The following is a 26,076-nucleotide window of genomic DNA, read 5'->3' on the forward strand; positions in this document are numbered from 1 at the left end:
AATGTAAGCCGTGAAATCATAAACATCTTAGAAGAAAACATAGGCAGTAAACTCTCTGACATTGCTCGCAGCAATATATTTGCTGATTTGTCTTCACAGGCAAGTGAAATAAAAGACAGGATAAACAAATGGGACTTTATCAAACTAAAAAGCTTCTGCACAGCTAAAGACAATAAGAACAGAATAAAAAGACAAACTACACACTGGAGAATATATTTGACATTGCGTCTGATAAGGGGTTAGTAACCAAAATTTATAAAGAACTTGTAAAACTTAATACCAGGAAGACAAACAATCCAATCCAAAAATGGGCAAAAGAAATGAATAGACACATCTCCAAAGAGGACACACAGATGGCCAATAGGCATATAAAAAAATGTTCAACATCACTAATGATTAGAGAAATGCAAATTAAAACCACAATGAGATATCACCTCACACCAGTCAGAATGGCGCTCATCAATAAAACAACAAAGAATAAGTGCTGGCGAGGATGTGGAGAAAAGGGAACCCTCCTCCACTGCTTGTGGAAATGCAGACTGGTGTAGCCACTGTGGAAAACATGATGGAGATTCCTCAAGAAATTAAAAATCAAACTTCCTTTTGACCCAGCTATACCACTGTTAGGAATATACCCCAAGAACACCATAGCACTGTTTGAAAAGAAGAAATGCCCCCCATGTTTATGGCAGCATTGTTCACAATAGCAAAGATCTGGAAATAGCCCAAGTGTCCATCAGAGAACGAGTGGATTAAAAAGCTTTGGTATATATATATATACTATGGAATACTACTCAGCCATAAGAAGTGATTACATAGGATCTGTTACAACAACATGGATGGGCCTTGATAACATTATACTGAGCAAAAGAAGTAAATCAGAAAAAACTAAGAACTATATGATTCCATACATAGGTGGGACATAAATATGAGACTCAGAGACATGGACAACAGTGTTCAGGGTATGGGGGGGGAGGAGAGGGATGGGGTTTGGGAAGGGGAGGTGCACAAAGAGCATGGCTTTTCAGCATTTGCCATATTCCCCCTTTAATCTATAGACAGACAGCAAATATTTACTTATGGTGTTTCCACTATAAAGACTGCTGTCTTAGGGACAAATGCTGATGAACTATTTCAGCAGTTCCTCCTTCTTCAAAGACTTATATGTCAACATAGAGCTCCATGTTTCATAGGACATACTCAAGCTCACTCCATGCTCCCTGGAGATTTAACACAAGGCAATGTCCTTTTTCTTTTCTTCCTTTTTTTTCTATTTTCTTTTTGTTGTTGTTGTTGTCGTTGTATTTATTTATTTATTTATTTATTTTTTGTATTTTTCTGAGGATGGAAATGGGGAGGTAATCGGGCAGACTTCCACATGCGCCTGACCAGAATCCACCTGGCATGCCTACCAGGGGGGGGATGCTATGCCCATCTGGGGTGTAGCTCTGTTACAACCAGAGCCATTCTAGCGACTGGGGCAGAGGCCATGGGGCCATTCTTAGTGCCTGGGGTGGCTTTGCACCGGTGGAGCCTTGGCTGCGGGAGGGGAAGGGAGAGATGGAGAGGAGGGAGGGGAGGGGTGAGGGAGGGTTGGAGAGGTAGATGGGCGCTTCTCCTGTGTGCTCTGGCCAGTAATCGAACCCGGGAATCCTGCACACCAGGTCAATGACTCCGACGGGTCTACCATATCATGCTTTTTACTTAAAAAAAAATTACATTTTTTTTGAAGGCTGATGAACAGGAGACACCAAATCTTCTTCGCCTGCAAACTACTACCTTCTTCATTAGATCCAGCTAATAACACTATTTTGTCTTTTTCCAAATAGCTCCAGATATATGGAAAAGATTGATATAGGTGAATGGGACCCTCAAACCCCTCAGCGAGATCTTCTGAGCATGGCTTTTAAGATACCTAGAGGCAGAAAAAGCCCAATAGAGATCAGGGGAACTACCAGCTTTTAGGATACACCCTTAAAGGCCCTGATGCCCCAAAGGGGTCTCATAGGATGCCATCTGGGTCCTGCTTCAATAGTGCAAAGGGAGGTCATTGAGCTAAAACCTGCTAGGCTTACATGCCTCCGCTGTGATGAAACAGGGACACTGAAATGTAGGCTTCCCCCTCGCTCCTCTAAGGGAGGGTTCAGTCTCTTCCAGCCCTACTTTAGCCACCTATGACCTAACCTTGCCCAGAATGCTGGGGTTTGCCACCGAAGGCTGAAGGTGCTCAGGGCCGTAGACCCCATCTACAACACTGTGGATGAGCCGAGGGTATTTCTTCCAAGAAGCAGGTAAACTGATCTCATTTGCACAAGGGCAACTTAACTATGTTTTGCCTGAATAGTCAGGTTTTTTATTCTTCCCTCAAAGATCTCTGTTGTGGGTGTTGATAGTCCTATTTTCTGATGCTTTGCTTAATATATAGTGTTTCCTTTATCCTTCCTACCTCTATTCCCCACTCATATTTTAGGCTGGGACCTACTCCTAATGTAGAGCTCTCCTTCCCCCTTTTGCCAACTTGTATTATGAATTTACTTTCGCCACCCAGCTTAGTGTATCCCAAGGTTCTCTTTACCATGCCACAGTCACAGAGCTCCAGGGAAAAGCAACCTGGTCTCAACTCTCCAGGCAGAGGAGAACAGAAGCCCCATATCCACGCATGCTGCAAATGGCTTTTCCAGTCTACCTGAACCATTACCAGCTAGAAGCAGCTGTCATTGGGACTTGGACATGAGCTGCAAAGTATAGAATGGTGACAACAATTCCAGTGCCATATGGACTTTTCCTGTGTGGACTTTTCCTGGACTCCTGCTCTCTGTGACAGCTCCTAACAGACTGAACTGTGGTTGTGTTGCATTTTTCAGGGATTTGGCATGGTGATGGGGCCAACTTGGCCTTGGTGAACACGCTAAGGACACTACTCTTTTATGGATTCTTGCTGTATTGGCTAAGAGTTTGCTTAAAGGCTTTTAATCACTGTAAAAAAAATAGAAGACTGGATAAAGAAGATGGGGCACATATACACCATGGTATACTATTCAGCTAGAAAAAATGATGACATCAGATCACTTACAGCAGAATGGTGGAATCTTGATAACATTATGTGGAGTGAAATAAGCGAATCAGAAAAAAACAAGAACTGCAGGATTCCATACATTGGTGGGACATAAAAGCGAGACTAAGAGACACGAACGGGAGTGTGGTGGTTATGGGGGTGGGGTGAGGGAAGGAGGGATAGGGGGAAGGGAAGGGGGAGGGGTACAAAAGAACTGAATACAGGGTGACGGAGGACGATCTCTCTTTTGGTGATGGGTATGCAGCAGAACTGAATGACAAGGTAACCTGGAAATGTTTTCTTTGAATATCTGTATCCTGATTTATTGATGTGACCCCATTAAAATAAAAATTTATTTATTAAAAAAAGTAATATCATAATAAAAAGAAAAGTATAATGAAGACTTTTCCTCTAAAATCAGAAACAAGACAAGGCTGCCCACCCTCTTTACTCTTCTTTACCATAGTTTTGGTAAATTTGTCAGTGAAATAAAGCAGAAGAAAGAAATAAAAGACATCCATAGTAGAAAATGAGAAGAAAAAGTATCACATTTTGCAGATGAAATGATCCTGTATATAGAAAATCCCCAAAACTATTAAAACAGTAAACCAATACAGTAAAGTCACAGAATAAAAAATCTATATACAAAAGTCTATTGCTTTTTAAAATGCATCAACAATAAAGCTTCAGAAAACAAACTGAAAAAGAACAATTTTTTACAATTATAATAACAAAAAATACCAGGAATAAACTTAACAAAGAATGTGTAGGGTCTCCATACTGAAAACTACAAAACATTATTGAAAGAAATTAAACAAGACACAATGAAACAGAAAAATATTTCATGTTCATAAATTAAAAGAATCAACATAGTTAAACTGGCCTCATTACTCAAAGCAATATAGAAGTTTAGTAAATCTTTATCGAAACCCCAAAGTTATTTCTTAGAGAAATATAACAAAATATTTTTAGGTTTGTATGGAATCATAAAAAACCTCAAATAGCCCTGGCCAGTTTGCTCAGTGGTAGAGTGTTGGCCTGACGTGCACGAGTCCCAGGTTCGATTCCTGGCCAGGGCACACAGGAGAGGTGCCCATCTGCTTCTCCACCCCTCCCCCCTCTCCTTCCTCTCTTTCTCTCTCTTCCCCTCCCACAGGCAGCGAGGCTCCATTGGAGCAAAGATGGCCCGGGTGCTGGGGATGGCTCCTTGGCCTCTGCCCCAGGCGCTAGAGTGGCTCTGGTTGCAACAGAGCGACGCACAGGGCAGGGGGGGGGGGCGCAGAGCATAGCCCCCTGGTGGGTGTGCCTGGTGGATCCCGGTTGGGTGCATGCAGGAGTCTGTCTGATTGTCTCTCCCCATTTCCAGCTTCAGAAAAATACAAACAAAACAAAACAACAACAAAAAAAAAAAAACAAAACCAAAACAAAACAACAAACCCCCCCCTCAAATAGTCAAACTAATCCTGAGGAAAAAAAAAGTAAAGCCAGTGGAACCACACTACCTGACTCCAAATTATACTAAAAACCCACACAAATCAAATCAGCATGGTGTTCCTGACCAGTTGGCTCAGCGGTAGAGCATGGCCTGATGTGTGAATGTCCCAGGTACGATTCCTGGTAAGGGCACACACCAACCCTCCTCTTCTCGTATCACCCTCTGTGTGTGTAGTCTATTTTTCCCTCCTTTCCCCTACTTCAGCCATGCCTCAATTAGAACAAGTTGGCCCCAAGTGCTGAGGATGCCTCATATGACCTTCACCTAAGGTGCTAAGAATAGCTTGGTTGCTGGTCAATTGAGCAACACCCCAGATGAGCAGAACTTCACCCCATAGGGGACTTTTCAGGTGGGTCCCAGTCAGGGCACATGAGGGAGTCTGTCTCTGCCAGTTCTTCCCTCAAGCTACAAACAAAGAACAACAACAACACAGCCAGGCATTTTCAGAAAAAGAGACAGATCAATGGAACAGAATTGAGAGCCCAGAAATAAAACCTCCAATGTTTGGATAAGTCATCTTTGACAAAAGTGCCAAAAACACATCACTGAGAAAAGAGCCTCCTCAATTTATGGTGCTGGGAAAATCAAAAGCCACTTGCAAAAGAATGGAATTTGATTCTAGTTGTCCCCCTGCAAAAAAATTCAATCAAAATGAATTAAAAAACCTAAACATAAGAGCTGAAACAATCAATCACATAGAAGAAAACATAGGCACTACACTGATGCACCTGGCCATAGCAAACGGTTTATAAATTTGACTTCAAAAGCAAGGAAAGTAGAGGCAAAAATAAATAAATGGGACTATATTAAACTAAAAAGCTTCTGCACAGCACAAAGAAAATGACAATGAGACAAATAGGTAGCCGAGTAAATGAGAGATGATATTTGCAAGCAATAGCTCCTATAAGGGGTTAATATTCAAAATATAGAAAGAGATCCCAAAGCTCAGCAACAAACATGCAAACAATCCAGTTAAAAATGGGAAGAGGACCTGAACAGACACTTCTCCCAAGAAGAAATACAAATGGCCAATCGGTATGTAAAAAGATGTTCATCTTCACTATCTATTAGAGAAATGCAAATAAAATCTATAACAAGGTGTCACCTCACACCTATTTTATTGGCTATTATCATTAAGACAGGTAATAACAGGTATTGGAGAGAATGTGGAGGAAAAGAAACCAAACCCTCATTCACTACTGGTGGGAATGCAAATTTGGATAACCATTAAGAAAGAAAGTATGGTGGTTCCTCAAAAAATTAAGAAGTACTGTCTAACCCAGCAATCCCTCTACTGGGTATCAACCCCCAAAACTTAAAACATTGGTACATAATACACATGTGCCCTTTGTTTATTGCAGCATTTTTCACCTATGACGAGGATATGAAAACAGCCAAAGTACCTTTTGACAGAAAATTAAATAAAGAACACGTGGAACAACTTTACAATGGAATACTACTCAGCCACAAGAAATGACACTGTGCCATTTTTAACAACATGGATGGACCTTGAGAACATTGTACTGAGTGAAATTAGTAACTTTTAGAGGGTTTAGAACTGTATGATTTTTTTTTTTACATAGGTGAGATAAAATACTGAGACTTATGGATGTAGATAAAATTGAAATGTTTACCAGGCAAGGGCTACATGGGAATGTGGAGGAAAAAGTGGGTAAAGAATGTAAAGAAGAATAAATGTAAGGTGAAAAAAAATGATTTGATTTTGTGTGAAGGGTATACAGTATACAACCTAATTAAGAGTTCAACTGCTATTGAAATGTTTACCTGAAACCATGGGCACTTATTGATCAATGTTACCCTGTTAAGCTTAATTTTCTGAATAAAAATATATAAGCTGAAAAATAAAAACATATTATCAACTTATGCAGAAAATTTTATAAAACACATCTATTTTTAATTACATCATTTAATAAATCACTGTAAAGGAAAGAAGTTAAACTTAATAAAGGCAATATATGACAAATCCTCAACCAATAAGAACCTCAAACATAAGTATAGAAGCATTTTCTTCACATAAGGAACAAGAAAAGGATGTCCAATTTCACCCCTCTCCAACAGTGCTGGATGACCTAGCTTAAGCAATCAAGCAATAGAAAGAAATAAGAGGCTTTCAAACTGGAAATGGAGTAGAGAAAGTATCACTCTTTGCAGATGATATGATTTTTATACAGAAAATCCTTCACCAAAATTTATTAGACACCATATACAAAGACTGTAACATTGCAAAATACAAAATCTATTAAAAAATTCATTGCATTTCTGCACATGGATAAAGATTTTTAGAAAAAGTAATTATAAAAACATTTTTTTGCAACAGCAAAGATAAATTACACTGGGATGAACTTAACACATTTTGTATAGGCCATATACACTGAAAACTACAAAGCATTATTAAAAGAGATGAAAAATGACAGAATGAAATGGTAATGTGTTATGGGTTCATGAACTGAAAAAATTAGCACAGTTAAAAATGTCCAAAATACTTAGAGAGAGATATTCAGAATTAATAAAATTTCTATTAATATCCTCATGATATTTTTAAAGGAATAGATAAAAACATTCTCAGATTTACATAAAAACAGAAAACACCCTGAGTAGTGAATATACAAAGAAAAAAGAATTAAGCTGTAGTTACACCCCTGACTTCTAACTGGAAAACAAAGCAATTATAATCTAAACAGCAGTTGTAATGGTTCAAACTATTGTTGATACACAGAAGAAAAATCAATTTTATTACCAACTGCTTGCAGTCTTATACTTTAAACAAAAGAAAATGTAGTTTGTTTTCTTAGCAATTGGTGTATGTTAACATAATCAATTTTGGTATGTTTGTGCATTTTTAAAGTGTAAATCTATTTTCTAATGAAAACCAACTTTTTATTAAATAAAAGAGACACCCGGTCTTTCTAAAAAAATGATAGTTAATTTTCAGTTGCTTATTTTTATTATTTGAATTGAATTTTCTTTATAATTTTTGTTGAGATCACATTGGTTCAGGCTGATTTTTTGTATGTTCTGATGATGTTTTGACTGACCTCTCTCGGTGCAAATACTGATAGAAGAGAAACATAAAACCAATAGATAATAAGTAAGTTATGATGAGCTGCATGGCAATTAGTGAGTCACAACAATTCAATAAAGATTTCCCACCAATAAATCTAAATATCAAGATCATGATCACATTTTCTAATAACCGAATGCTGTAGTGTAGGATTCTATGACCCCACTTCTGCTTCTTATCAAGTAATTCCTCATTTGACAATTGCAGTTTCAATGCTGACCAGCAGTAGAAGTTGATTACAGCATACAGCATAGTGATTATGATAAGCATCAGTACTGTACACACTGGACCAAATTTTCTTTTAGTGTTGCTAGGAAGGTGATCTCCACTTGTCCAAAACTCCAGCCATGATGCCAACAATGATATGGAAAATGTGATTAATAAAAAGGGTATGCTCTTCAGTTTCAGAGCTGTGATAAAAAGTACCAGAGTCACTACTCGTGAGGTAATCTCCAAACAATGCCAGATCACAATGCAGATAAATTCTACTGGCTGTTGTTTAAAGTTGATATTTTCACACTTGATCTGGATGGCCAGCATATTGCAATGAATAACTCCATAAGTAACTGACATTATGGAAAAGATCATCAGCAATGCTATTAAAAATAAATATTAATAGGTTAGGAATTATTTAAATCAATAATAACAATATTCTATTTTAAACTTGTGGTTTTAAGGTAAAATGCTCTCTACCACTTTTTTACAGGTTGGAAACATATTTAGTTTTTTAAAAAGTAAAAAAAATATTGATTCATTCATTGATTGATTTGAGAGGAACAGAAAGAGAAAAAGGGAAGAAAAAGATAAGAAACATTAACTCATAGTTCTTTTTCTTAAGTTGTTCATGATTGCTTTTCATATGTGCCTTGAACAAGGGATTCAAGCTGAGCCAGTGACCCCTTGTTCAAGGCAATGACTTTGGGCTTAAGGCAGCAAACTTGAGAGTGTGTCAGTGAACTCGTGCTCAAGCTGGCAACCCTTCACTCACTCTGGCATGTCCATGCTCAAGCCAACTGAGCCCATGCTCAAAATGGCAACCTCAGGGTTTCCAATGAGTGATCTCAATATTCTGGGTCTACTTTCTATTCTTTGTGTTACCACTGGTCAGGCATGGGAAAAATACTTAGTATTTTTCTATAATCAGAAACACAATAAACATATTCACTTTAATGAAATTCACTCCTTGTAAAATAATAAACACACACGACTAACCCAGATTTGCTTAGAGAGATAGACTTCACCTGATCCTATAAGGTGTGAGATAGAAGGCAGTTCAAATTGAGTCAAAGTGAAAAGCTATTAGGAGGGTTTAGAAATGGGAATCACATTGTCTGATTCACCAAGAACATGATTGTTCAGTACAAAAGACTTAGTATAAAAGAAAGATTCAAAATACAAGCCTAATACGTAGTATGTGCTTTAGACCAAGGTGTTAGAAGGAAAGAAAAAAATCAGTTATCAGGTTAAAAGTTTTAAAAAATTTCTAGAGGTTAAGCTGAAAGGTTTTGCTAACTAAAAGATAAGAGATATTAGAGAAGTCAATAATATGGAAATTTAGATCTATACATTTATTAAAAATACCATGAGAAACAAAATTTTCCATAAATAATTAATTTTAATACTGATATAAATATAATTATATAAAAATTGAAGTTTCTTTAAATAATTTTATACTAAATTCAGTTGAAAGTAACATTAAACTTGTAAAAAATATATACATGTCATATCAATATATAAAATAGTAACTCACACAGGTTTCTCTGAAAACATCCTAAAAACATAATTAATTAGAACAGAAAATACAAATACACATTACTGATATGAATTAAAAAAGAAGTTAAAATTCAAATTATACACTACTTAGCAAATAGAATAACACTGCATTTATACTTTGAAGAATTTTCGACATGAAACTTGAAAGATAGTAAGTATCCTAACATTATTTAAATAAAACAAGGTTGGTCGAAAATAAACTGTTGAAAATTTTAATGTGATCTTGGCCAGTCAGTGCACTCTATGGTTGCAGTTTTGATCCCGGTCAGGGCACATAAAGGAAGTGACCAATGAATGCACAACTAAAGTGGAACAACAAATGAATGCTTCTATCTCTGTGTGTCTGCCTAAACTAGCATAAAAATATAAAAATAACTAAAATTTAAAAATTGAATGATAGGAAGGATAACTGACTTTGGATGGTAGGTACATGATGAAAATTACAGATAAATTTCATAAAATTATACAATTTAAACCTATATATATAATTTTATGAACCAATGGCAACACAAAATAATCATAGTCATGGGGATGTAATGTACAGCAAGAAAATTATAGTCAATAATGTTGTAATAACTATGTATAATTTGAGTTGGGTATTTGATGTCTCAGAGGGATTACTTTGTAAGTTACATAAATGTCTAACCACTATGCTGTACACCTGAAATTTATATAATATGGAATGCCAGCTATAATTGAAAAAAAATTAAAAAAGAACTTAGCCCAATATTATTTAGCTGGTAAAGGAATGTGTACATGAATGCAGATGCAATGTGTAGAGATTCAGCTTGTGCAACTGTGCTATTTACAAAGTATGAAGCTAGTGTAACTTTGAGGTGGAGTTTTCAAGAATAACATGAAAGATAATCAGAAGGCAAACTGCAAAAAAAAGTTCACAAATAGGAACTCATTCTAATACATTTAACTTACATGTACTCTATTTTCTTTCAAAGAGTTACTCACTAGCTATCATTATATGTCATTCCATTTAAACATATAAACTAAAAAATTATCTCACCCTTTGTAGTGGTTGCATAGTATTAGGTATTTATCCATCATTGATTTTTGCCATTGAAAATAAAATATAATGTTTTAGAACAGTGGTCCCCAACACCCGGGCGTGGACCGGTACCGGTCCGTGGACCATTTGGTACCGGTCTGCAGAGAAAGAATAAATTACTTACGTTATTTCCATTTTATTTATATTTAAGTCTGAACGATGTTTTATTTTTAAAAAGTGACCAGATTCCCTCTGTTACATCCCTCTAAGATTCACTCTTGATGCTTGTCTCGGTCACGTGATACAGTTAGCCATCCCACCCTAAAGGCCAGTCCGTGAAAATATTTTCTGACATTAAACCAGTCCGTGACCCACAAAAGGTTGGGGACCACTGTTTTAGAATACATAATGAAGATGTAAAATACATAAAAATAGAATTGGTTTAATTCCAGTTTTAATGTCCTCATGTCACCGTTTTCTCTGAGAAATAATTTTTAGTCTAAAGATGGACTTTAACTATGAAAGGTAAAGTTTTTCCTCATTATAATTGTTACAAAACTGTTCATATTTTGCTGTCCAGATCTTATTTTAAAAATTAAGTAGTTAATAATTTGTATAAATATATTCTCTATATATTCACAAATATGACACCTGACAATGTCAAATGTCACTTTTATAATAATGTACTATAAATTATTCTTTTCCAATTACATTTTATTCAAGTTTGTATTAATAACTGACAATTAAAAAATAAAAAGTTACTAATTCTAATTCACTTTTAAAATGTTCTTTGTGCATTTTCTTTTTAGACTCTAAATAAAAGTCTTCATTTTGTTTTATTTGTGTAGTTAATCAATCTGTATACTTATATACAATCATTTTATCTAGACCTTCTATTCAACTAGCTAGCTAAGTAATTAGAGTAATATACCTAAAAGCATATATGCCTTATTAATTTTATATAAAATACTTTCTAACTATTTAACAGGTACAAAGTTGTAGTGCAGTGTAGTTTGATTTGCATTTTATAATAGCTAGTAAAGTGAAGCATGTTTTCATATAAACATAGGTCATTTGTACTTTTCTTGGAAGAAGTGTCTTCAGATCTTTTGCCTTTTTAAAAAGAATGGGTTCTTTGTTTTGTGTTCAGCTGTATTAGTTCTTTCTATATTTTTGGATATTGTCTTTGTTGGATCTATGGTTTGCAAATATTCTTCCAATATATTGGTTACTATTTGGTTTTGTTGTCAGTTTTTTATCTCTTGCATAAAGTCCAATTCATTTATTTTTGCTTTAATTCCCTTGCCTTTTGAATCAAATTCATAATACCTTTTCTAAGACCAAGAGCAGTAAGTTTTGTTTCTATTTTCTTGATGGACCTTGAAGGTATTATACTAAGCAAAATAAGCCAGATGGAAACAGCAAGAAATATATAATATTACTCATATGTGGAGAAAAAAATTGAAGAAACAACTGAACAAACAGGAAAAAGAAATGGCAACTTATAGACACAAAGAACAGTATTAAGGTTGCCAAAGAGAAGAGATTTTGAGGTAGTAAACCGTAAAGGGAGTCAAATATATGACAGAAGATAATTTTACTTTAGGTGGTAAGCAAACAAAGATACACAGATCATGCATCACAAAAGTGTACACTTTAAACCTACAAAGTATTATTAAATCTCACCCTAATAAATTAAATTTAAAAAGTTAAAATTAAAAAATTTTTAATAATGACTGCACAGACAGAATGTACATTTAACACAGTTTGCCCAGTGCTGCATTTTATGTAATCTTACGTAATTAAAGTTCAGTGAAGTTAATAGAGAATTGACACAGGTCAATCGACTGGTATAGGAGAATTTCATCTTATCCTTATATAAATCTTTATTATTGCAATAATAATCAAGACAAAAATCATTTTTTACAGAATTTTATAAATAAATACACTGTTGTATTTTAATATTCTCATTGTTAGAATTGTTACTTTTAGAAAGCATAAATTTTAGAGAAAAATTATATTACTCTACATAATAGCTAACATATCAACCAAAATAAATCAATGCCATATGTGTTTATATTATTTTCTCTAGATCATATACATCCTTATAATTTTCTTTTTAAATTTACAGATGATCAACTTTACAGAAATTTCATACAATCACGTTTTAGAAATAAACTTCTCAAGTTAGTCTCAAAAAATTTCATGGCCTAATTGTCTGTTTAGTTTGAACTTTCAGCTTTATTTCTTTTACTTAAGTGGGAGGCAGGGAGGCAGACTCCCATTTTTGCCCTGAATCCTAAAGCCAGAGTCCACCTGGCAACCTCCATCTACGGTTGATGTTCTTCTGCCCATCTGAGGTCGCTAGTTCATTGCTTGGCAACTGAGCTATTTTAATGCCTGAGGTGAAGTCATGGAGCCCTCTTCAATGCCCCAGTCCCACTTTGCTCAAACCATTTGAGCCATGGATGCCAGAAGGAAAATGAGGGGTAGAGGTGGAGAAGTAGGTGGCCACTTCTTGTGTGTGTCCTGACCAGGATCAAACCTGAGACTTCAACATGCTGGGTTAATGCTTCACTGGGGAGCCTGCCAGCCAGGGCTAATTTTTCTGCTTAAAACAACAAACTTTCCTCTCTCCAAAGGCCATTCTCTTATAATGAAAGTGATATATAACTGAAGCATCAGTTGTGGAACAGAACCAAGAAAGGCCTGAGTGATTGCCATGCACTTGAAAGCCTTGCACTGCATAAAAGTATCATGAGTTGAAAAAACAATCTCCCTTTCTATCATATTTTTTTGTTTGATGTCAACTTGAGTCTCTTTCTCTTCCTGTTTAAGCATTTTCAGCACTCTGTAGTAATTTATAATCATCTGGATACACCTGTTAGAATAAAGTAACACCCAATATAAATATTTCTTAATGATAGATGTGCAGAAACGTGTGAAATGATAGATGTGCAGAAATTTTACATATTACATGAATATGTAAAATTTAAAATTATGTTACTAACTATAATTAACAAATACTAGATTAATCATTTATTTAGGTTATTTTACCACTTACTTTAATTGTCTTTATGTGTCTCTAATGTTAACCTAAGATATATTACTTAAATACATATCTATAAAATTCTAATAATAAGTTACACATTTCTTTGTTAACATACAAGATAATCTGTATTCTCAAAGCTAACTACTATTTTAAGTTTGGTCTATAATATTATAATATTTTCTATACATTTATATTCTTAAATAATTCATGTTACATTAATTTTCCTGGAGAAATGAGGTCAGAGTATGGTGGCATGAGTGATATCCCTGATCTCTCCCTTGAAATTTTAACAAATTTAACAACTATAATGCAGCAAAGAAATACCCCCTAGGTTCATATGTGTGCCTGAAAATTCCGTGCACCAAATATAATAAAAATGAGGTAGGGTGAAAAGGCATCTAAAAGATAAAAGCATTAGTGGTAAGCTTTGGAGAGAAGAAGAGGCAAACCTGAGTGAGTTATTTTTTTTCTCTGGTGAACTACAAGAAGAAGGGAAGCTCAGATTGTCTGGACTCTGTCTGAGGTGTACAGAGATGGAAACTTGCAGTAACTGGGCCTCAGTCTGCTGGGAGGAGCAGTGGGAAAGATGGGTAGAGGGGGAGATAAACCAGAGAGGCCAAAGCACGGGGCCATGGCCAGTGTTCCCACAGTCTGCCTGCAACCCGCATATGGCAGAGACAGAGAAAAATAAATTCCAACTATTTAGCCTCCCAGATTCTACCTCCATCAACTCATGGTAATCAGAGTGGCAGAGACAAAGCCCACAGCTAACTCTTCAAAGTCTTTCTCTCCCCCAAAGAACAGAGATGCTCCACGTCCAGTCTCCTAGTCTACTGAGATGCAGAAAGGAGCACCTGAAAGATTGAGGTCACCATTTTTAGAGCTATACAGCCAGAGAGTTGAAGCTGTAAAACTAAAGCCTGAAGGCTAATGCCAGAAAGCCCTCACAACATGTTCTACCCACCAACAAGACTACATCATTGTGACAGCAACATCTGAGCAGACAGCCCAAGAAATTCACAGACCTAAAAGTTGTAAAAAAGTGACACTTACTAAAGAAAAATATTAAAACTGAAATTTATTTTTTATATTTTTCCTTTTTCTTCTTTCATTTTTCTACATTTTCCTCTTTTTCATTTTTGAATTTTCTTTTTTAAACTATTATAGTTTTTATACTTTTCCAGTGTTTTATTTATAATTTTTTTGCTTTCTATAATTTTTCCAGTATTTTTCTTTACTTGCCATAATTTTTTAAGGATTATATATTTTATTGTATATTCCTTTTAATTATTAGGTAGTTTTTTGTTAGAGTTCTTAAAAATAGCAATCTCAAATGCCACCAAGAAAGAAATTGAGTGCCATGGCAATGTAAGACAAGATCTACTGCAGAAAGGAAAAGAAAAAGTCCTGGAAACAAAAACAAAACTTGATCAAATAAAAACTTTGGAGTTAAATGATAGAAAATTTCAAATTAAAATTCTGAAAATCCTCATAAATTATGAGAAGGCAACATTAGGCATCATAATAAGCTCAGAAAACAAATTAATGAACAATAAAATATCTCACCAAAGTCATTGAAACTTCACAAATAGAAATGAAGTACTCAACACAGGAATTAAAGACTGAGCTAATAGAACAAGCTCAATTGAGGAAAGAAGTAATGACTTCAAAGAGGCAAGTAGAAATGCTACAGAGAGAAGAGGAGAGAGACTCATAAATGAAAAAACTGAGAGAGCTCTACAAGAATTGTCTATCTGCTGTAGAAAGAGCAATATAAGAATAATAAATATATGAGCAGAAAAAGAGAGGGAAAAGATAATGAAGAGCCTATTCAAACAAATAACTGATTAAAATTTCCCAAGCCTATGGAAAGGGTAAGAGCCTCAGAACCAAGAAGAAAGGAGAAAGCTGAGTTACTGCAACCCAAACAGACCTACTCCAAGGCACATCATAATAAAATTGTCAAAAATCAGTAATGAAGAAAGAACCCTCAAGGCAGCTAGGGAAAAGAAAAACAGAACACATAAATGAAAGCCCATTTGGTTATCAACAGAATTTTCAGCTGAAACTTAAAAAACGGTAGAGAATGAACCCAAACTTTCAAAGTATTGAAAGAGAAGAATTACCAGTGAAGAATATTATATCCATTAATGTTAGCTGACAAATATAAAGAAGAAATAAAAACTTTTTAAATTTTTTAATTTAATTTTGAGAGAGAAGAGAGAGAGAGAAGGGGAGGGGGGAGCAGAAAGCATCAACTCCCATATGTGCCTTGACCAAGCAAGCCCAGGGTTTTGAACTGGCGACCTCAGCGTTCCAGGTCGACGCTCTATCCTCTGCATCAGCACAGGTCAGGCTTTTTTTTTTTTTTTGGAAATAAAAACTTTTATATACCTGTAGAAACTGAGGGAATTTATCACCAGAAAACATGCACTTCGAGAAATACACAAGGTGTTATTTGACCAGATACAAAGGAAAAAATAAAATTTTTAATTAAAAACTTCAATAAGGTCACAATAAAAATAAGGATAATTTGTGACAAAAATAACATAAAAGAGAGAGAATAAAGATCTGTAAAGGAGGACAGGGTTCAGAAGAATGTGTAAGACAAAGAACTCTTCTACCTGTGAATATTTTATTTTAACAAAATCTTAACTAACTGAAATAAAGCCATTAATGAAACACACAGCTTAAGAAAAGCAGAAACGATGGCAATAAGAATGGAAAATTGCCTGACTTGTAGTGGTGCAGTGAATAAAGAATCAACCTGGAACAGTGAGGTTGCACCAGTTCAAATACCTAGGCTTGTCCCTGGCCAGTTGTCTCAGTGGTAGAATGTCAGCCTGGCATGTGGAAATTCCAGGATTGATTCCTAGACAGGGTACGCAGGAGAAGCGCCCATCTGCTTCTCCACCTTTCTCCTTCTTCTTTCTCTCTATCTCTCTCTTCCCCTTCCACAGCCAAGGCACCATTGGGGCAAAGTTGACTTGTACAAAGAGGATGGTTCCATGGTCTCTGCCTCAGAACCTAGAATGGATTCGATAGCAATGCAGCAATGTCCCAGATGGGCAGAGCATCACCCCCTAGTGGGCTTTTTAGAGAATCCCAGTCAGGCACATGTGGGAAGCTGTCTCTGACCTCCCTGCTTCTCACTTTGGTAAAATACCAAAAAAAAAAAAAAAAAAAAAAAGCCTGGGTTTCCTTTGTCAAGGTACATATGCAAGTTGATGCTTTATGCCCCTTTGCCTTCTCTCTCCTTTCTGCTATCTCTCTAGAAACAAATAAATAAAAATTTAATTAAAAAATGTATGGTGCCTGACCAGGCAGTGGTGCAGTAGATAAAGCATTGGACTGGGATGTGGAAGGACCCAGGTTCGAGACCCCGAGGTTGCCAGCTTGAGCGAGGGCTCATCTGGTTTGAGCAAAAAGCTCACCAGCTTGAACCCAGGGTCACTGGCTCCAGCAAGAGGTTACTCAGTCTGCTGAAGGCCCACGGTCAAGGCACATATGAGAAAGCAATCCATGAACAACTAAGAAGTCACAATGCACAACGAAAAACTAATGATTGATGCTTCTCATCTGTCTCCATTCCTGTCTGTCTGTCCCTGTCTATCCCTCTGACTCTCACTCTGTCTCTGTAAAAAATAAAAATAAAAAAATTTAAAAAAGTATGAAAAAAAACAAACAAAAACAAAATACAGAAACCAAAAAGTAAAGAATAAAACAAAACACAGAGTTACCAGAATACAAACAGAAAATAGCTATAGTAAATACTTCAGTGTCAATAATTTCTAAATGTAAATGGACTAAACTCACCAATAAAGAGTCAATGAGTAGCAGATTGAATAAAAATGCCAAACACAAACATATGCTGCCTTCAAGAGGCACATTTAAGGTTCTAGGGCAAAGTAGTTTCAATGAGAAAGTTTGAAGAATGATTCTTCAAACAAATAATATTCAAAGAAAAGTAGGTGTAGAGATATTTATATCTGACCATGCTGACTTCAAGAACACAAAGGTAACTAGAACCAAAAATTGGAGATTGCATAATTATAAAGGAGAAATTATTGATATATCAGGAAGACATAACAGTTCTTAATATATATATAAGCACAGAATCAGGGAGCACCTAGATATATGACATTTACTAACCAATACAAAAATACAAGCAGACAAATACAATTATACTAGGAGATTTCAACACAACAAGTCTGCTTTAGATAGAACATCTAAAAAGGATATCAGTGAAGAAATATTGGCCTAAAATGATATTCTGGACCAAATGGACATAATAGACATTTATAAAATATTTTATCTCAAAACATCAATTTAGCCCTGGCGTGCGGGGGACCCGGGTTCGATTCCCGGCCAGGGCACATAGGAGAGGCGCCCATTTGCTTCTCCACCCCCCCTCCTTCCTCTCTATCTCTCTCTTCCCCTCCCGCAGCCAAGGCTCCTTTGGAGCAAGGATGGCCCAAGCGCTGGGAATGGCTCCTTGGCCTCTGCCCCAGGCGCTAAAGTGGCTCTGGTTGCGGCAGAGCGACACCCCGGAGGGGCAGAGCATCGCCCCCTGGTGGGCAGAGCGTCGCCCCTGGTGGGCGTGCCGGGTGGATCCCGGTCAGGCGCATGCGGGAGTCTGTCTGACTGTCTCTACCCGTTTCCAGCTTCAGAAAAATACAAAAAAACAAAAACAAAAAAACCCCATCAATTTATACATTCTTCTTTAGTGTGCATAAAACATTCTCAAAGATAGGCTATATGTTAGACCATAAAATTAACATGAACAAATTCAGGAATATTAATCACAAGGTTTTGAAATTAGAACTTAGCTGTAAAAATAAGTAAAGAAACCTATAAAATAGTAGAAATTAAAGAATATACTTCAAAAAATGATGAGGTCTAAAAAGAAATAAAAGTGGGATCAAAACATATATACAAACAAAAGAAAAGGACAACACAATATATCATAATTTCTAGGCACAGAGGAAGCAGTCGTAAGAGAAAAGTTTATGTCATTACAGGCTTATCTCAAGAAACAACAGAAGAGACAACTAACATTACAACTTTAAAAACTAGAAAAAAAAGAACAAAGGCAATCAAAACTCACAAGAAAGAAAATAGTAAAAGTGAGAGCAGAAATAAAATGAAAAAGAAAAACGCATCAAAAAACTTAATATAGCAATATAATTAACATAACTATATAAAGGATCAATAAAATTGACAAACCACTCAATAAACGAAGAAAAAGAACTCATAAAAACATTGAAAATGTTAGAGGAGACAATACCATGGACATCATAGTTATGCAAAGAATTATATTAGAATACTATCTATAAAAGGTGATATGCCACCACATTAAAGAGCCTGGAGGAAATAAATATATTCTTAGAACTATACAATCTATCTAGACTGATTCACAAACAAGTGGAAAACATACATTGAGCTATAAGCAAGGAGGAAGTAGAAAGAACTACAAAAACCTCACCAAAGTTAAAAGTTCAGGACCAGATAGCTTTACTAATGAATTCTACATAATATTAAAAAACTTATTTTTAACTTTTTAAACTCTTCCAAAGAATCAAAGAAGAGCTAATACTTTTTACTAATTTTATAAGGCTAACATAACCATCATACCTAAACCTGACAAGGACAATGTGGAAAGAGAAAACTATAGACCAATATCTTTAATAAATACAGATGCAAAAATCCTAAACAAAAACTAGCAAATCAAATAAAACAACACGTTAAAAAATAACACAATATGATCTAGTAGGATTTGTGCCAGGGGCACAAGGATAAGTCAACATATGTAAATCTATCAATGTAATATACCATGTCAACAAAACAAAGAAAAAATCATATAATCTTATCAATAGATGCAGAAAAGGCATTTGATAAAGTAAAGCATCCCTTTGTGATAAAAATACTCAACAAAATCAGAATGGAAGAAAAGCACCACAAAATGATAAAGACCATAGATGACTAGCCATCACCTAATATATTAAGTGGTGAACAAATTAGGTCTTTTCCTCTAAAAGAAAAAGAAAAAGACAAGACTGCCTTCTCCACTCTTATTCAACATTGTTTTGAAAAGTTTAGTCTCGGCCATCAGGCCAGAAAAATATATAAAAAACATCTATATCAGAAAATAATAAGTAAAACTATCATTTATTGCTAAAGACAGTATCTTTATATAGAAAACCCCCAAAACTCCACCAAAACAAAAATAGAAACAATAAACCTCCACAACATATTAACAAAATAGAAATCCTTACACAAAATTCTATTGCTCTTTTATATGTTAATGGTGAACTTTCAGAAAACAAAGTCAAAGAAAGGTATTGCTTATACATTTGAAAAACTTACCTAGGAGTAAACTTAACAAAGAATGGAAAGTCCTATATATTGAAAACTACAGAACATTATTAAAAGACAATGAATGATTCAGACACAATGAAATAAAAATATATTACATGTTCATGGATTAAAAGAATCAACACAGTAAAAATGGACATATTACTCAAAGCAGTATATAAATGTAATGCAATGACCTTTAAATCCCAATGTCATTTTTAAAGAAATTGACAAAAACTCACCAGGTTTATATGGATCCATAAATATCTGTATAGCCAAAGTAATCATGAGGAAAAAGAATGAAGCCAGAGATATTTTTTATCTGACCTCAAATTATATTTAGAGCCACAGTAATAAAAATAGCATAGTCGTGAAGGAGAAACAGACTCGAGAGCTTAGAAAAAAACCCACATATGTATATAGACAAATCATTTTTGGCAAAGGAGCCAAAACATCCAGTGGAGAAAAGAAAGCCTCTTTAACAATTTGTACTGGGAAAATTGGAAAGCTATATAGTAAAGAATGAAACTCAAATATAGGTTAGTCCCCCTACGCAAAATTAATTTAAAATCGATCAAAGACCTAAAGGTAAGACTTGAAACAATAAATCACAGAGAGGAAAACATTGGAACTAAACTCATGGACCTTGATTATAGAGAACAATTTATGATTTTGACCCTAGAGGCAAGGGAACTAATGGCAAAAATAAATAAATGGTGTGATATTAAACTAAATATCTTCTGCACAGCTAAAGAAACTGACACAAGACAAATAACGCAGCCAACTACATAGGAGATATTTGCAAACAACAGCTCTGACAAGAAATTAATTTCCAAAGTATATAAAGAAAAGCTCACAAAGCTCAGCAACATCAAGCAAACCATCCAATTATAAAATGGGGAGGGAATTTGAAGAGATACTTCTCCAAAGAGGACAAAAAATGGTCAACGGGTATGTAAAAAGATGCTCATATTTACTAGCTATTTGAGAAATGCAAATCAAAATTATAATAAAACACCACTTCACACTTAGATTGGATATTTTCAAGACAGATAATAACAACTGTTGGAGAGGATGTGGATAAAAGATAAACCTAATTCACAGAGGGTGGAAATGCAAATTAGTACAACCATTATTGAAGAAAGTATGGATCCTGGCTGGCTGGCTCAGTAGTAGAATGTCAGCCCGGTATGTGGATGTCCTGGGTTCAAGTCCTGATCAGGGCATACAGGAGAAGTACCCTTTTCCATTCTCCTCATTTTCTCTACCTTTCTCTCTCTTTCTCTTCTGCTCCTGCAGTCATGTCTCAATTGGAGCATGTTGGCTCCAAGGATGGTCCCATGGTTCAACTGCTAAGAAGGTCTTGGGTGCTGAGCAACACAGCAATGCTCAGATGGGAAAGGAATCATCACCTATGGGGCATGCTGGGTGGATTCCTGCTGGGTGTAATGAGGAGTCTGTCCCTGCCTCACCGCTGTAGTGTTTTCTCTAAAAATTAAAAATAAAATTGCCATATGACCCAGCAACTCCTCTTCTAAGAATCTACCATCCAAATTTGAAAATGTCTGTATTTAAAGACACGTGTATCTTTGTGTTCATCACAGCATTATTCACTGTGGACAGACATGAAAACAACCAAAGTGCCCCTCAATAGAAGATTAAATATGCAAGTTGTAATATATATATATATATATATATATATATATATATATATATGAAACAGTGAATAAATAAAATACATTAATAGCATATATATATGCGCATTGGAATACTACTCATCCATAAAAAATAATGGCATATTGACATTAAGAACAACATAGTTGAAACTTGAAAGCAATATACTGCAAAATAAGTAAATCACAGAGAGCTAAGAACTATATGATTTCACACATAGGTGGTAAATAAAACTGAGGCTTATGTTATAATTGAAGTTGTTCGTGGGGGAGAGTATTTAGAGGTGCATAGATTTCTGGGGTTTGATTCCTCATCGGGGCACACAGAGGAAGCAAACATCTGCTTCTGTACCCCTCCCTCTCTCACTTCTCTTTCTCTAGATCTCTTTTCCCCTCTCACACCCATGGCTCACTTGAAGCAAGTTGAACCAATGCACTGAGGATGGCTTCATGGCCTCACCATGGGTACTAAGATAGCTCAGTCGCTGAGTAACAGTGCAACCGCTGCAGATGGGCAGAGAATCACCCCGCAGGGAGCTTGCTGGAACGACCCCGGTCTGGGCACATTTGAGCATTTGTCTCTCTGCCTCCCCACCTCTCATTAAAAACAAAACAAAACTGGTATATGATATATATTTTAAAAAGCAATATTTTCAGCTTCTCTTTGTATTTTTAAAACTATCAACTATTATAGTTTTAAAATTGATGTTTGTTTATATTTTGTTTCGTAGCTAATGAAAGAGTGAATAAATAAAATACATTTAATAGCACTTACCTCACTATAGGTCCTAATAACAAAAAATGCCCCAAAAGTAGAACAGCCTCATTTCTAGGTAAGTCTTGGTGGAAAAACATAAGGGTAACTTGATCCAAAACTGATCCCACAATAATAAAGCCAATGGTAAATGACATCCAGAATATATCATTATTCTTTTGATAAATATCAAACATATACAAAGCAGAGGCAGCCTCACCACAGTAGAGAATAGTTGAAAAGAGAATGGTAAAGGAAAATTTTATTTTGTTAACAACTGTTTCTTTTTTTAAAGATGGCGTTTCACCTCTGCTTTCTTCATCAAGCTCTCCAAACACTGTCTTCAATTTTGAAGTTTCAGTAATCAAAACCATTTTCCCTAAAGGAATACAGCAAAGGTTATTATTCCATTATACAATTGAATATTCACAGAAATGCTATCCAGGTAAATATAGACCAGTAAGTATAATAAAATTCTACCTCTGGTTTAGGGGATATTAAAATACAGTATTTAATTGACTGTGTTCTGTAGAAATTCTTTTTATAAGCAATTGTTATTTTAGAACAATTTAAAAGTCAAAGTAGGCAAGATAGTATCAGAAGCCTAAGTACAAAAAGTAGACTGTCAGTCATCATATCAGAGGGTTCTTAGAAGTTGGATTTAAAAAGGAAAAGAGATTGGCCAGAAAAAAATATATATATACACACACACATATATACATAGTAGTAGTGAATGCACAAGGCAGCGTGCCGATGATTTGATGATTTGTTGAGTTGTATACTTGAGTCCTGTATAATTTTGTCAATTAAAGTTATGCCAGTTAATAAATAAATAAATAAACAAATGAGTGTCAATGAGAATGTGGAGAGAAGGGAATTCTTGTGCACAGCTTGTTGAGATCTGGATTGATGTTGTTACTATAGAAAACAGTATGGCCGTTTTTCTAAAATTAAAAATGAAAATGCTTTGTGACCTTGTGATTTAATTTGGGAATCTATACTAAAATATCTAAAACACTATTTTATAAAATATGTGCTCCCTAGGTTTACCTGCAGCATAATTCAATGTAGCCAACATTAGGAAGTAACCCAAATGTCCATTAAAAGATAAGTAGATAAAAATGCTGTGATACATTTACACAATGGAATACTAAAGGGATGTAAAATTTAAAAATGGATGAACCTGAAGAGTATTATACTAAGTACACTAAGACAATAAAAGTAAGACAAGTAATATATTACCTCACTTGTACTTGGAATATGGTGATTGAAATGAACAGGCAAGAAAAATATAAAAACAAATTAACACACAAAAAAAGACAGATAATTGTCAGAAGGCAAAAGGGTGGTACAGCTAGGTGAAGAAGGTGAAGATATTAAGCACTACAAATTAGTAGTTGTAGAACATCCACAGACGTTCAGACAGCATAATAAAGAACAGAGAAAAAAAGTCAAGATAACAGTTTATAGTGCCAAAAGAGTGCTTTGGATTATAGACAGGCCCCTGTGTAGAGTGCATGTTATATCACCAAATTTAATAATATAGAATAAAGTGGGTTGTTCCTAGAACTCTATATTCTTCTAAGATGAGTCATAAAAATGTGAAAAGCTAAAACAAAACTTATAAGAGGAAAGAAAATAAAAGAACCATCCAAAACCAACCTGCTCATAAAAACCAAACAAACAAACAAAAAAACCCCACCATGGACACATGGCTAAACTAGTAAGTTCTACCAAACATTACAAAAAGGTTTTGTACATATCCTTCTCAAAATTTTTCAAAACACTTCAAAGAGAACACAGTACTCCCTAGCATATTTTGCAAGGTTAATCCTGATGCCAAAACATGGGAAAGATAACTCTAAAAAGAAAACTACATACCAATATTTCTAATGAATACAGATACAAATATCCTAAATAAAATACTAGAAAATCTAATAAAACAATACAGTAAAAAAATACACCCTGATCAAGTTGGATTTCTTCCAGCACACCAGAATGGTTCAAAATACATAAACTGATAAACATAGTATACCACAACAACAGAGAAAAGAAGAAAACTCATAATTCTATCAGTACATACAGAAAAGATATTTGATAAGATATAACATCCATTTATGTTTAAAACACTGAATAAAATGGGAATAGAAATAAGATACCTCACATAATAAAAGCTAGATATGAAAAATCATCAGCTAATATCATAAAATTAGGAACAAGACAAAACTACTTGTTTTCTCCACTCTTACTCAACATAGATTTAGGAGTTTTAGCCAGAGCAATCAGGCACGAGAAAGAAACATAAGGTACCGTACCAAGGAGTAAAGATATTAGGTTTGGAAGGTGACATGGTCCATATATAAAAAATCCCAGACAGTCCACCCCAAACCTACTAGAAACAATAAACCAAGACAGTGAAGGTTCACTATACACTATCAATATACAAGGGTTTATTGTTTTTCTATATGTCAACAATGAAACTTCAAACAATAAAGTAAAAAGAAAAAAATTGAAAAGACACAATAAATTAGAAACATATTCCATCCTCATGGATTAGAAGAATCAACATAATTAAAATAGCCATATTACCCAAAGCAATATACAAATTTAATGCAATCTCTAAGGAAATTTCATGGTAGGCCCTGGCAGTGACATGGTAGATAGTCTGTTGGCCTCGTTTATGGACACCTCTGGTTTGATTTTTGGTCAGGGCACACAGGAAAAGTGACCATTTGATTCACTCCTTCCTCTCTCTCCCCCTTTTTTCCCTCTTCTTTTCCCACAGGCAGTGGCTCAATTGGTGTAAGCTTGGAGATGTCATACTTCAATTAAAGTGCATTAACCTCAGACACTAAAAATTGCTCAGCACTCAAGCATCAGCCCCAGTGTGTATTTGCGGGTGGATTTTAATCAGGGTGCATACGCGACTCTGCTTCGCTATCTCCTCCCCTTTCTCTTAACAGCAAAAGAATGCCAATGTCATTATTTAACTGAGAATGAAGAATGAAGCCTGAGGTATCGCATGACCTGAGTTCAAATTGTACTATAGAGTTACAGTCACCAAAAAGAGCATGGGTCCTTTGTCTAATGTTATTTTTCTGTGTGTGTGTGTGTGTGTGTGTGCATGCACACTTGTGTGTGTTTGTGTATGTGATCTTATTTCTGTGCTCTTGATTGTGCTTTATTGGTTATTGTGTCTGTTTTTCTGACAATATCATGCTATTTTGATTATTGTGGTTCTTGTATAATTTGAAGTCAGGGAGTGTAATACTTCCAGCTCCATTCTTATTTTTCAGCATTGCTTGGGCTATTTTAATTAATTTTATGGTTTTAAACCAATCTGGATATTATTTATTCTAATTCTTTTAAAAAAATGAGATTGAAATTTTAATGGGAGTTGCATTAAACTTGTATATTCCTTAGGTAATATGGCCAATTTACAACTGTTGATTTTTTTAACTTAGGAACATGATATAGTTTTTATATCATTGTCTCTTTTTTTATTTCTTTTATAGAGGCCATAAGTAAGAACATAGAAAAGGGACAGAGTTCAGATCCATGAGGCAAATGCCACCATGGCCTTATTGACAAAAGTACTGAAGGCAACACTGTGCTCAAAGAAGCACAATAGGGTGAGAATTAGCAATTTTGATTAAGCACTAGGTGCAAACTTTTGAGCTACTAACTTGCTCTTTTGTCTGCTCTAAAAATCTTTCCCTTCCTGATTTCCTTATTCTTATCTTTGCTTCCTGATTTCCTTATTCTCATCTCTACTTCTATTTGTGTGCATCGATAAATACTCATAAAGACTGGGGTTGTGGCCATGTCATGGAACCTG

General features: G+C 35.2%; 1 protein-coding gene across 1 annotated transcript; it reads right to left on the minus strand.

The window, feature by feature from the left end:
* Positions 1-7,536: 7,536 nt before the first annotated feature.
* On the minus strand, positions 7,537-22,612 carry XKR3 (XK related 3). The gene is given in 3 exon segments (XM_066250625.1): positions 7,537-8,230; positions 13,038-13,286; positions 22,260-22,612. Coding segments are annotated over 3 exon segments (1,296 nt in total).
* Between the last annotated feature and the right edge of the window lie 3,464 nt (positions 22,613-26,076).

The sequence above is a fragment of the Saccopteryx bilineata genome, unplaced genomic scaffold, assembly GCF_036850765.1.
Source record: "Saccopteryx bilineata isolate mSacBil1 unplaced genomic scaffold, mSacBil1_pri_phased_curated manual_scaffold_16, whole genome shotgun sequence".
Lineage (NCBI taxonomy): Eukaryota > Metazoa > Chordata > Mammalia > Chiroptera > Emballonuridae > Saccopteryx > Saccopteryx bilineata.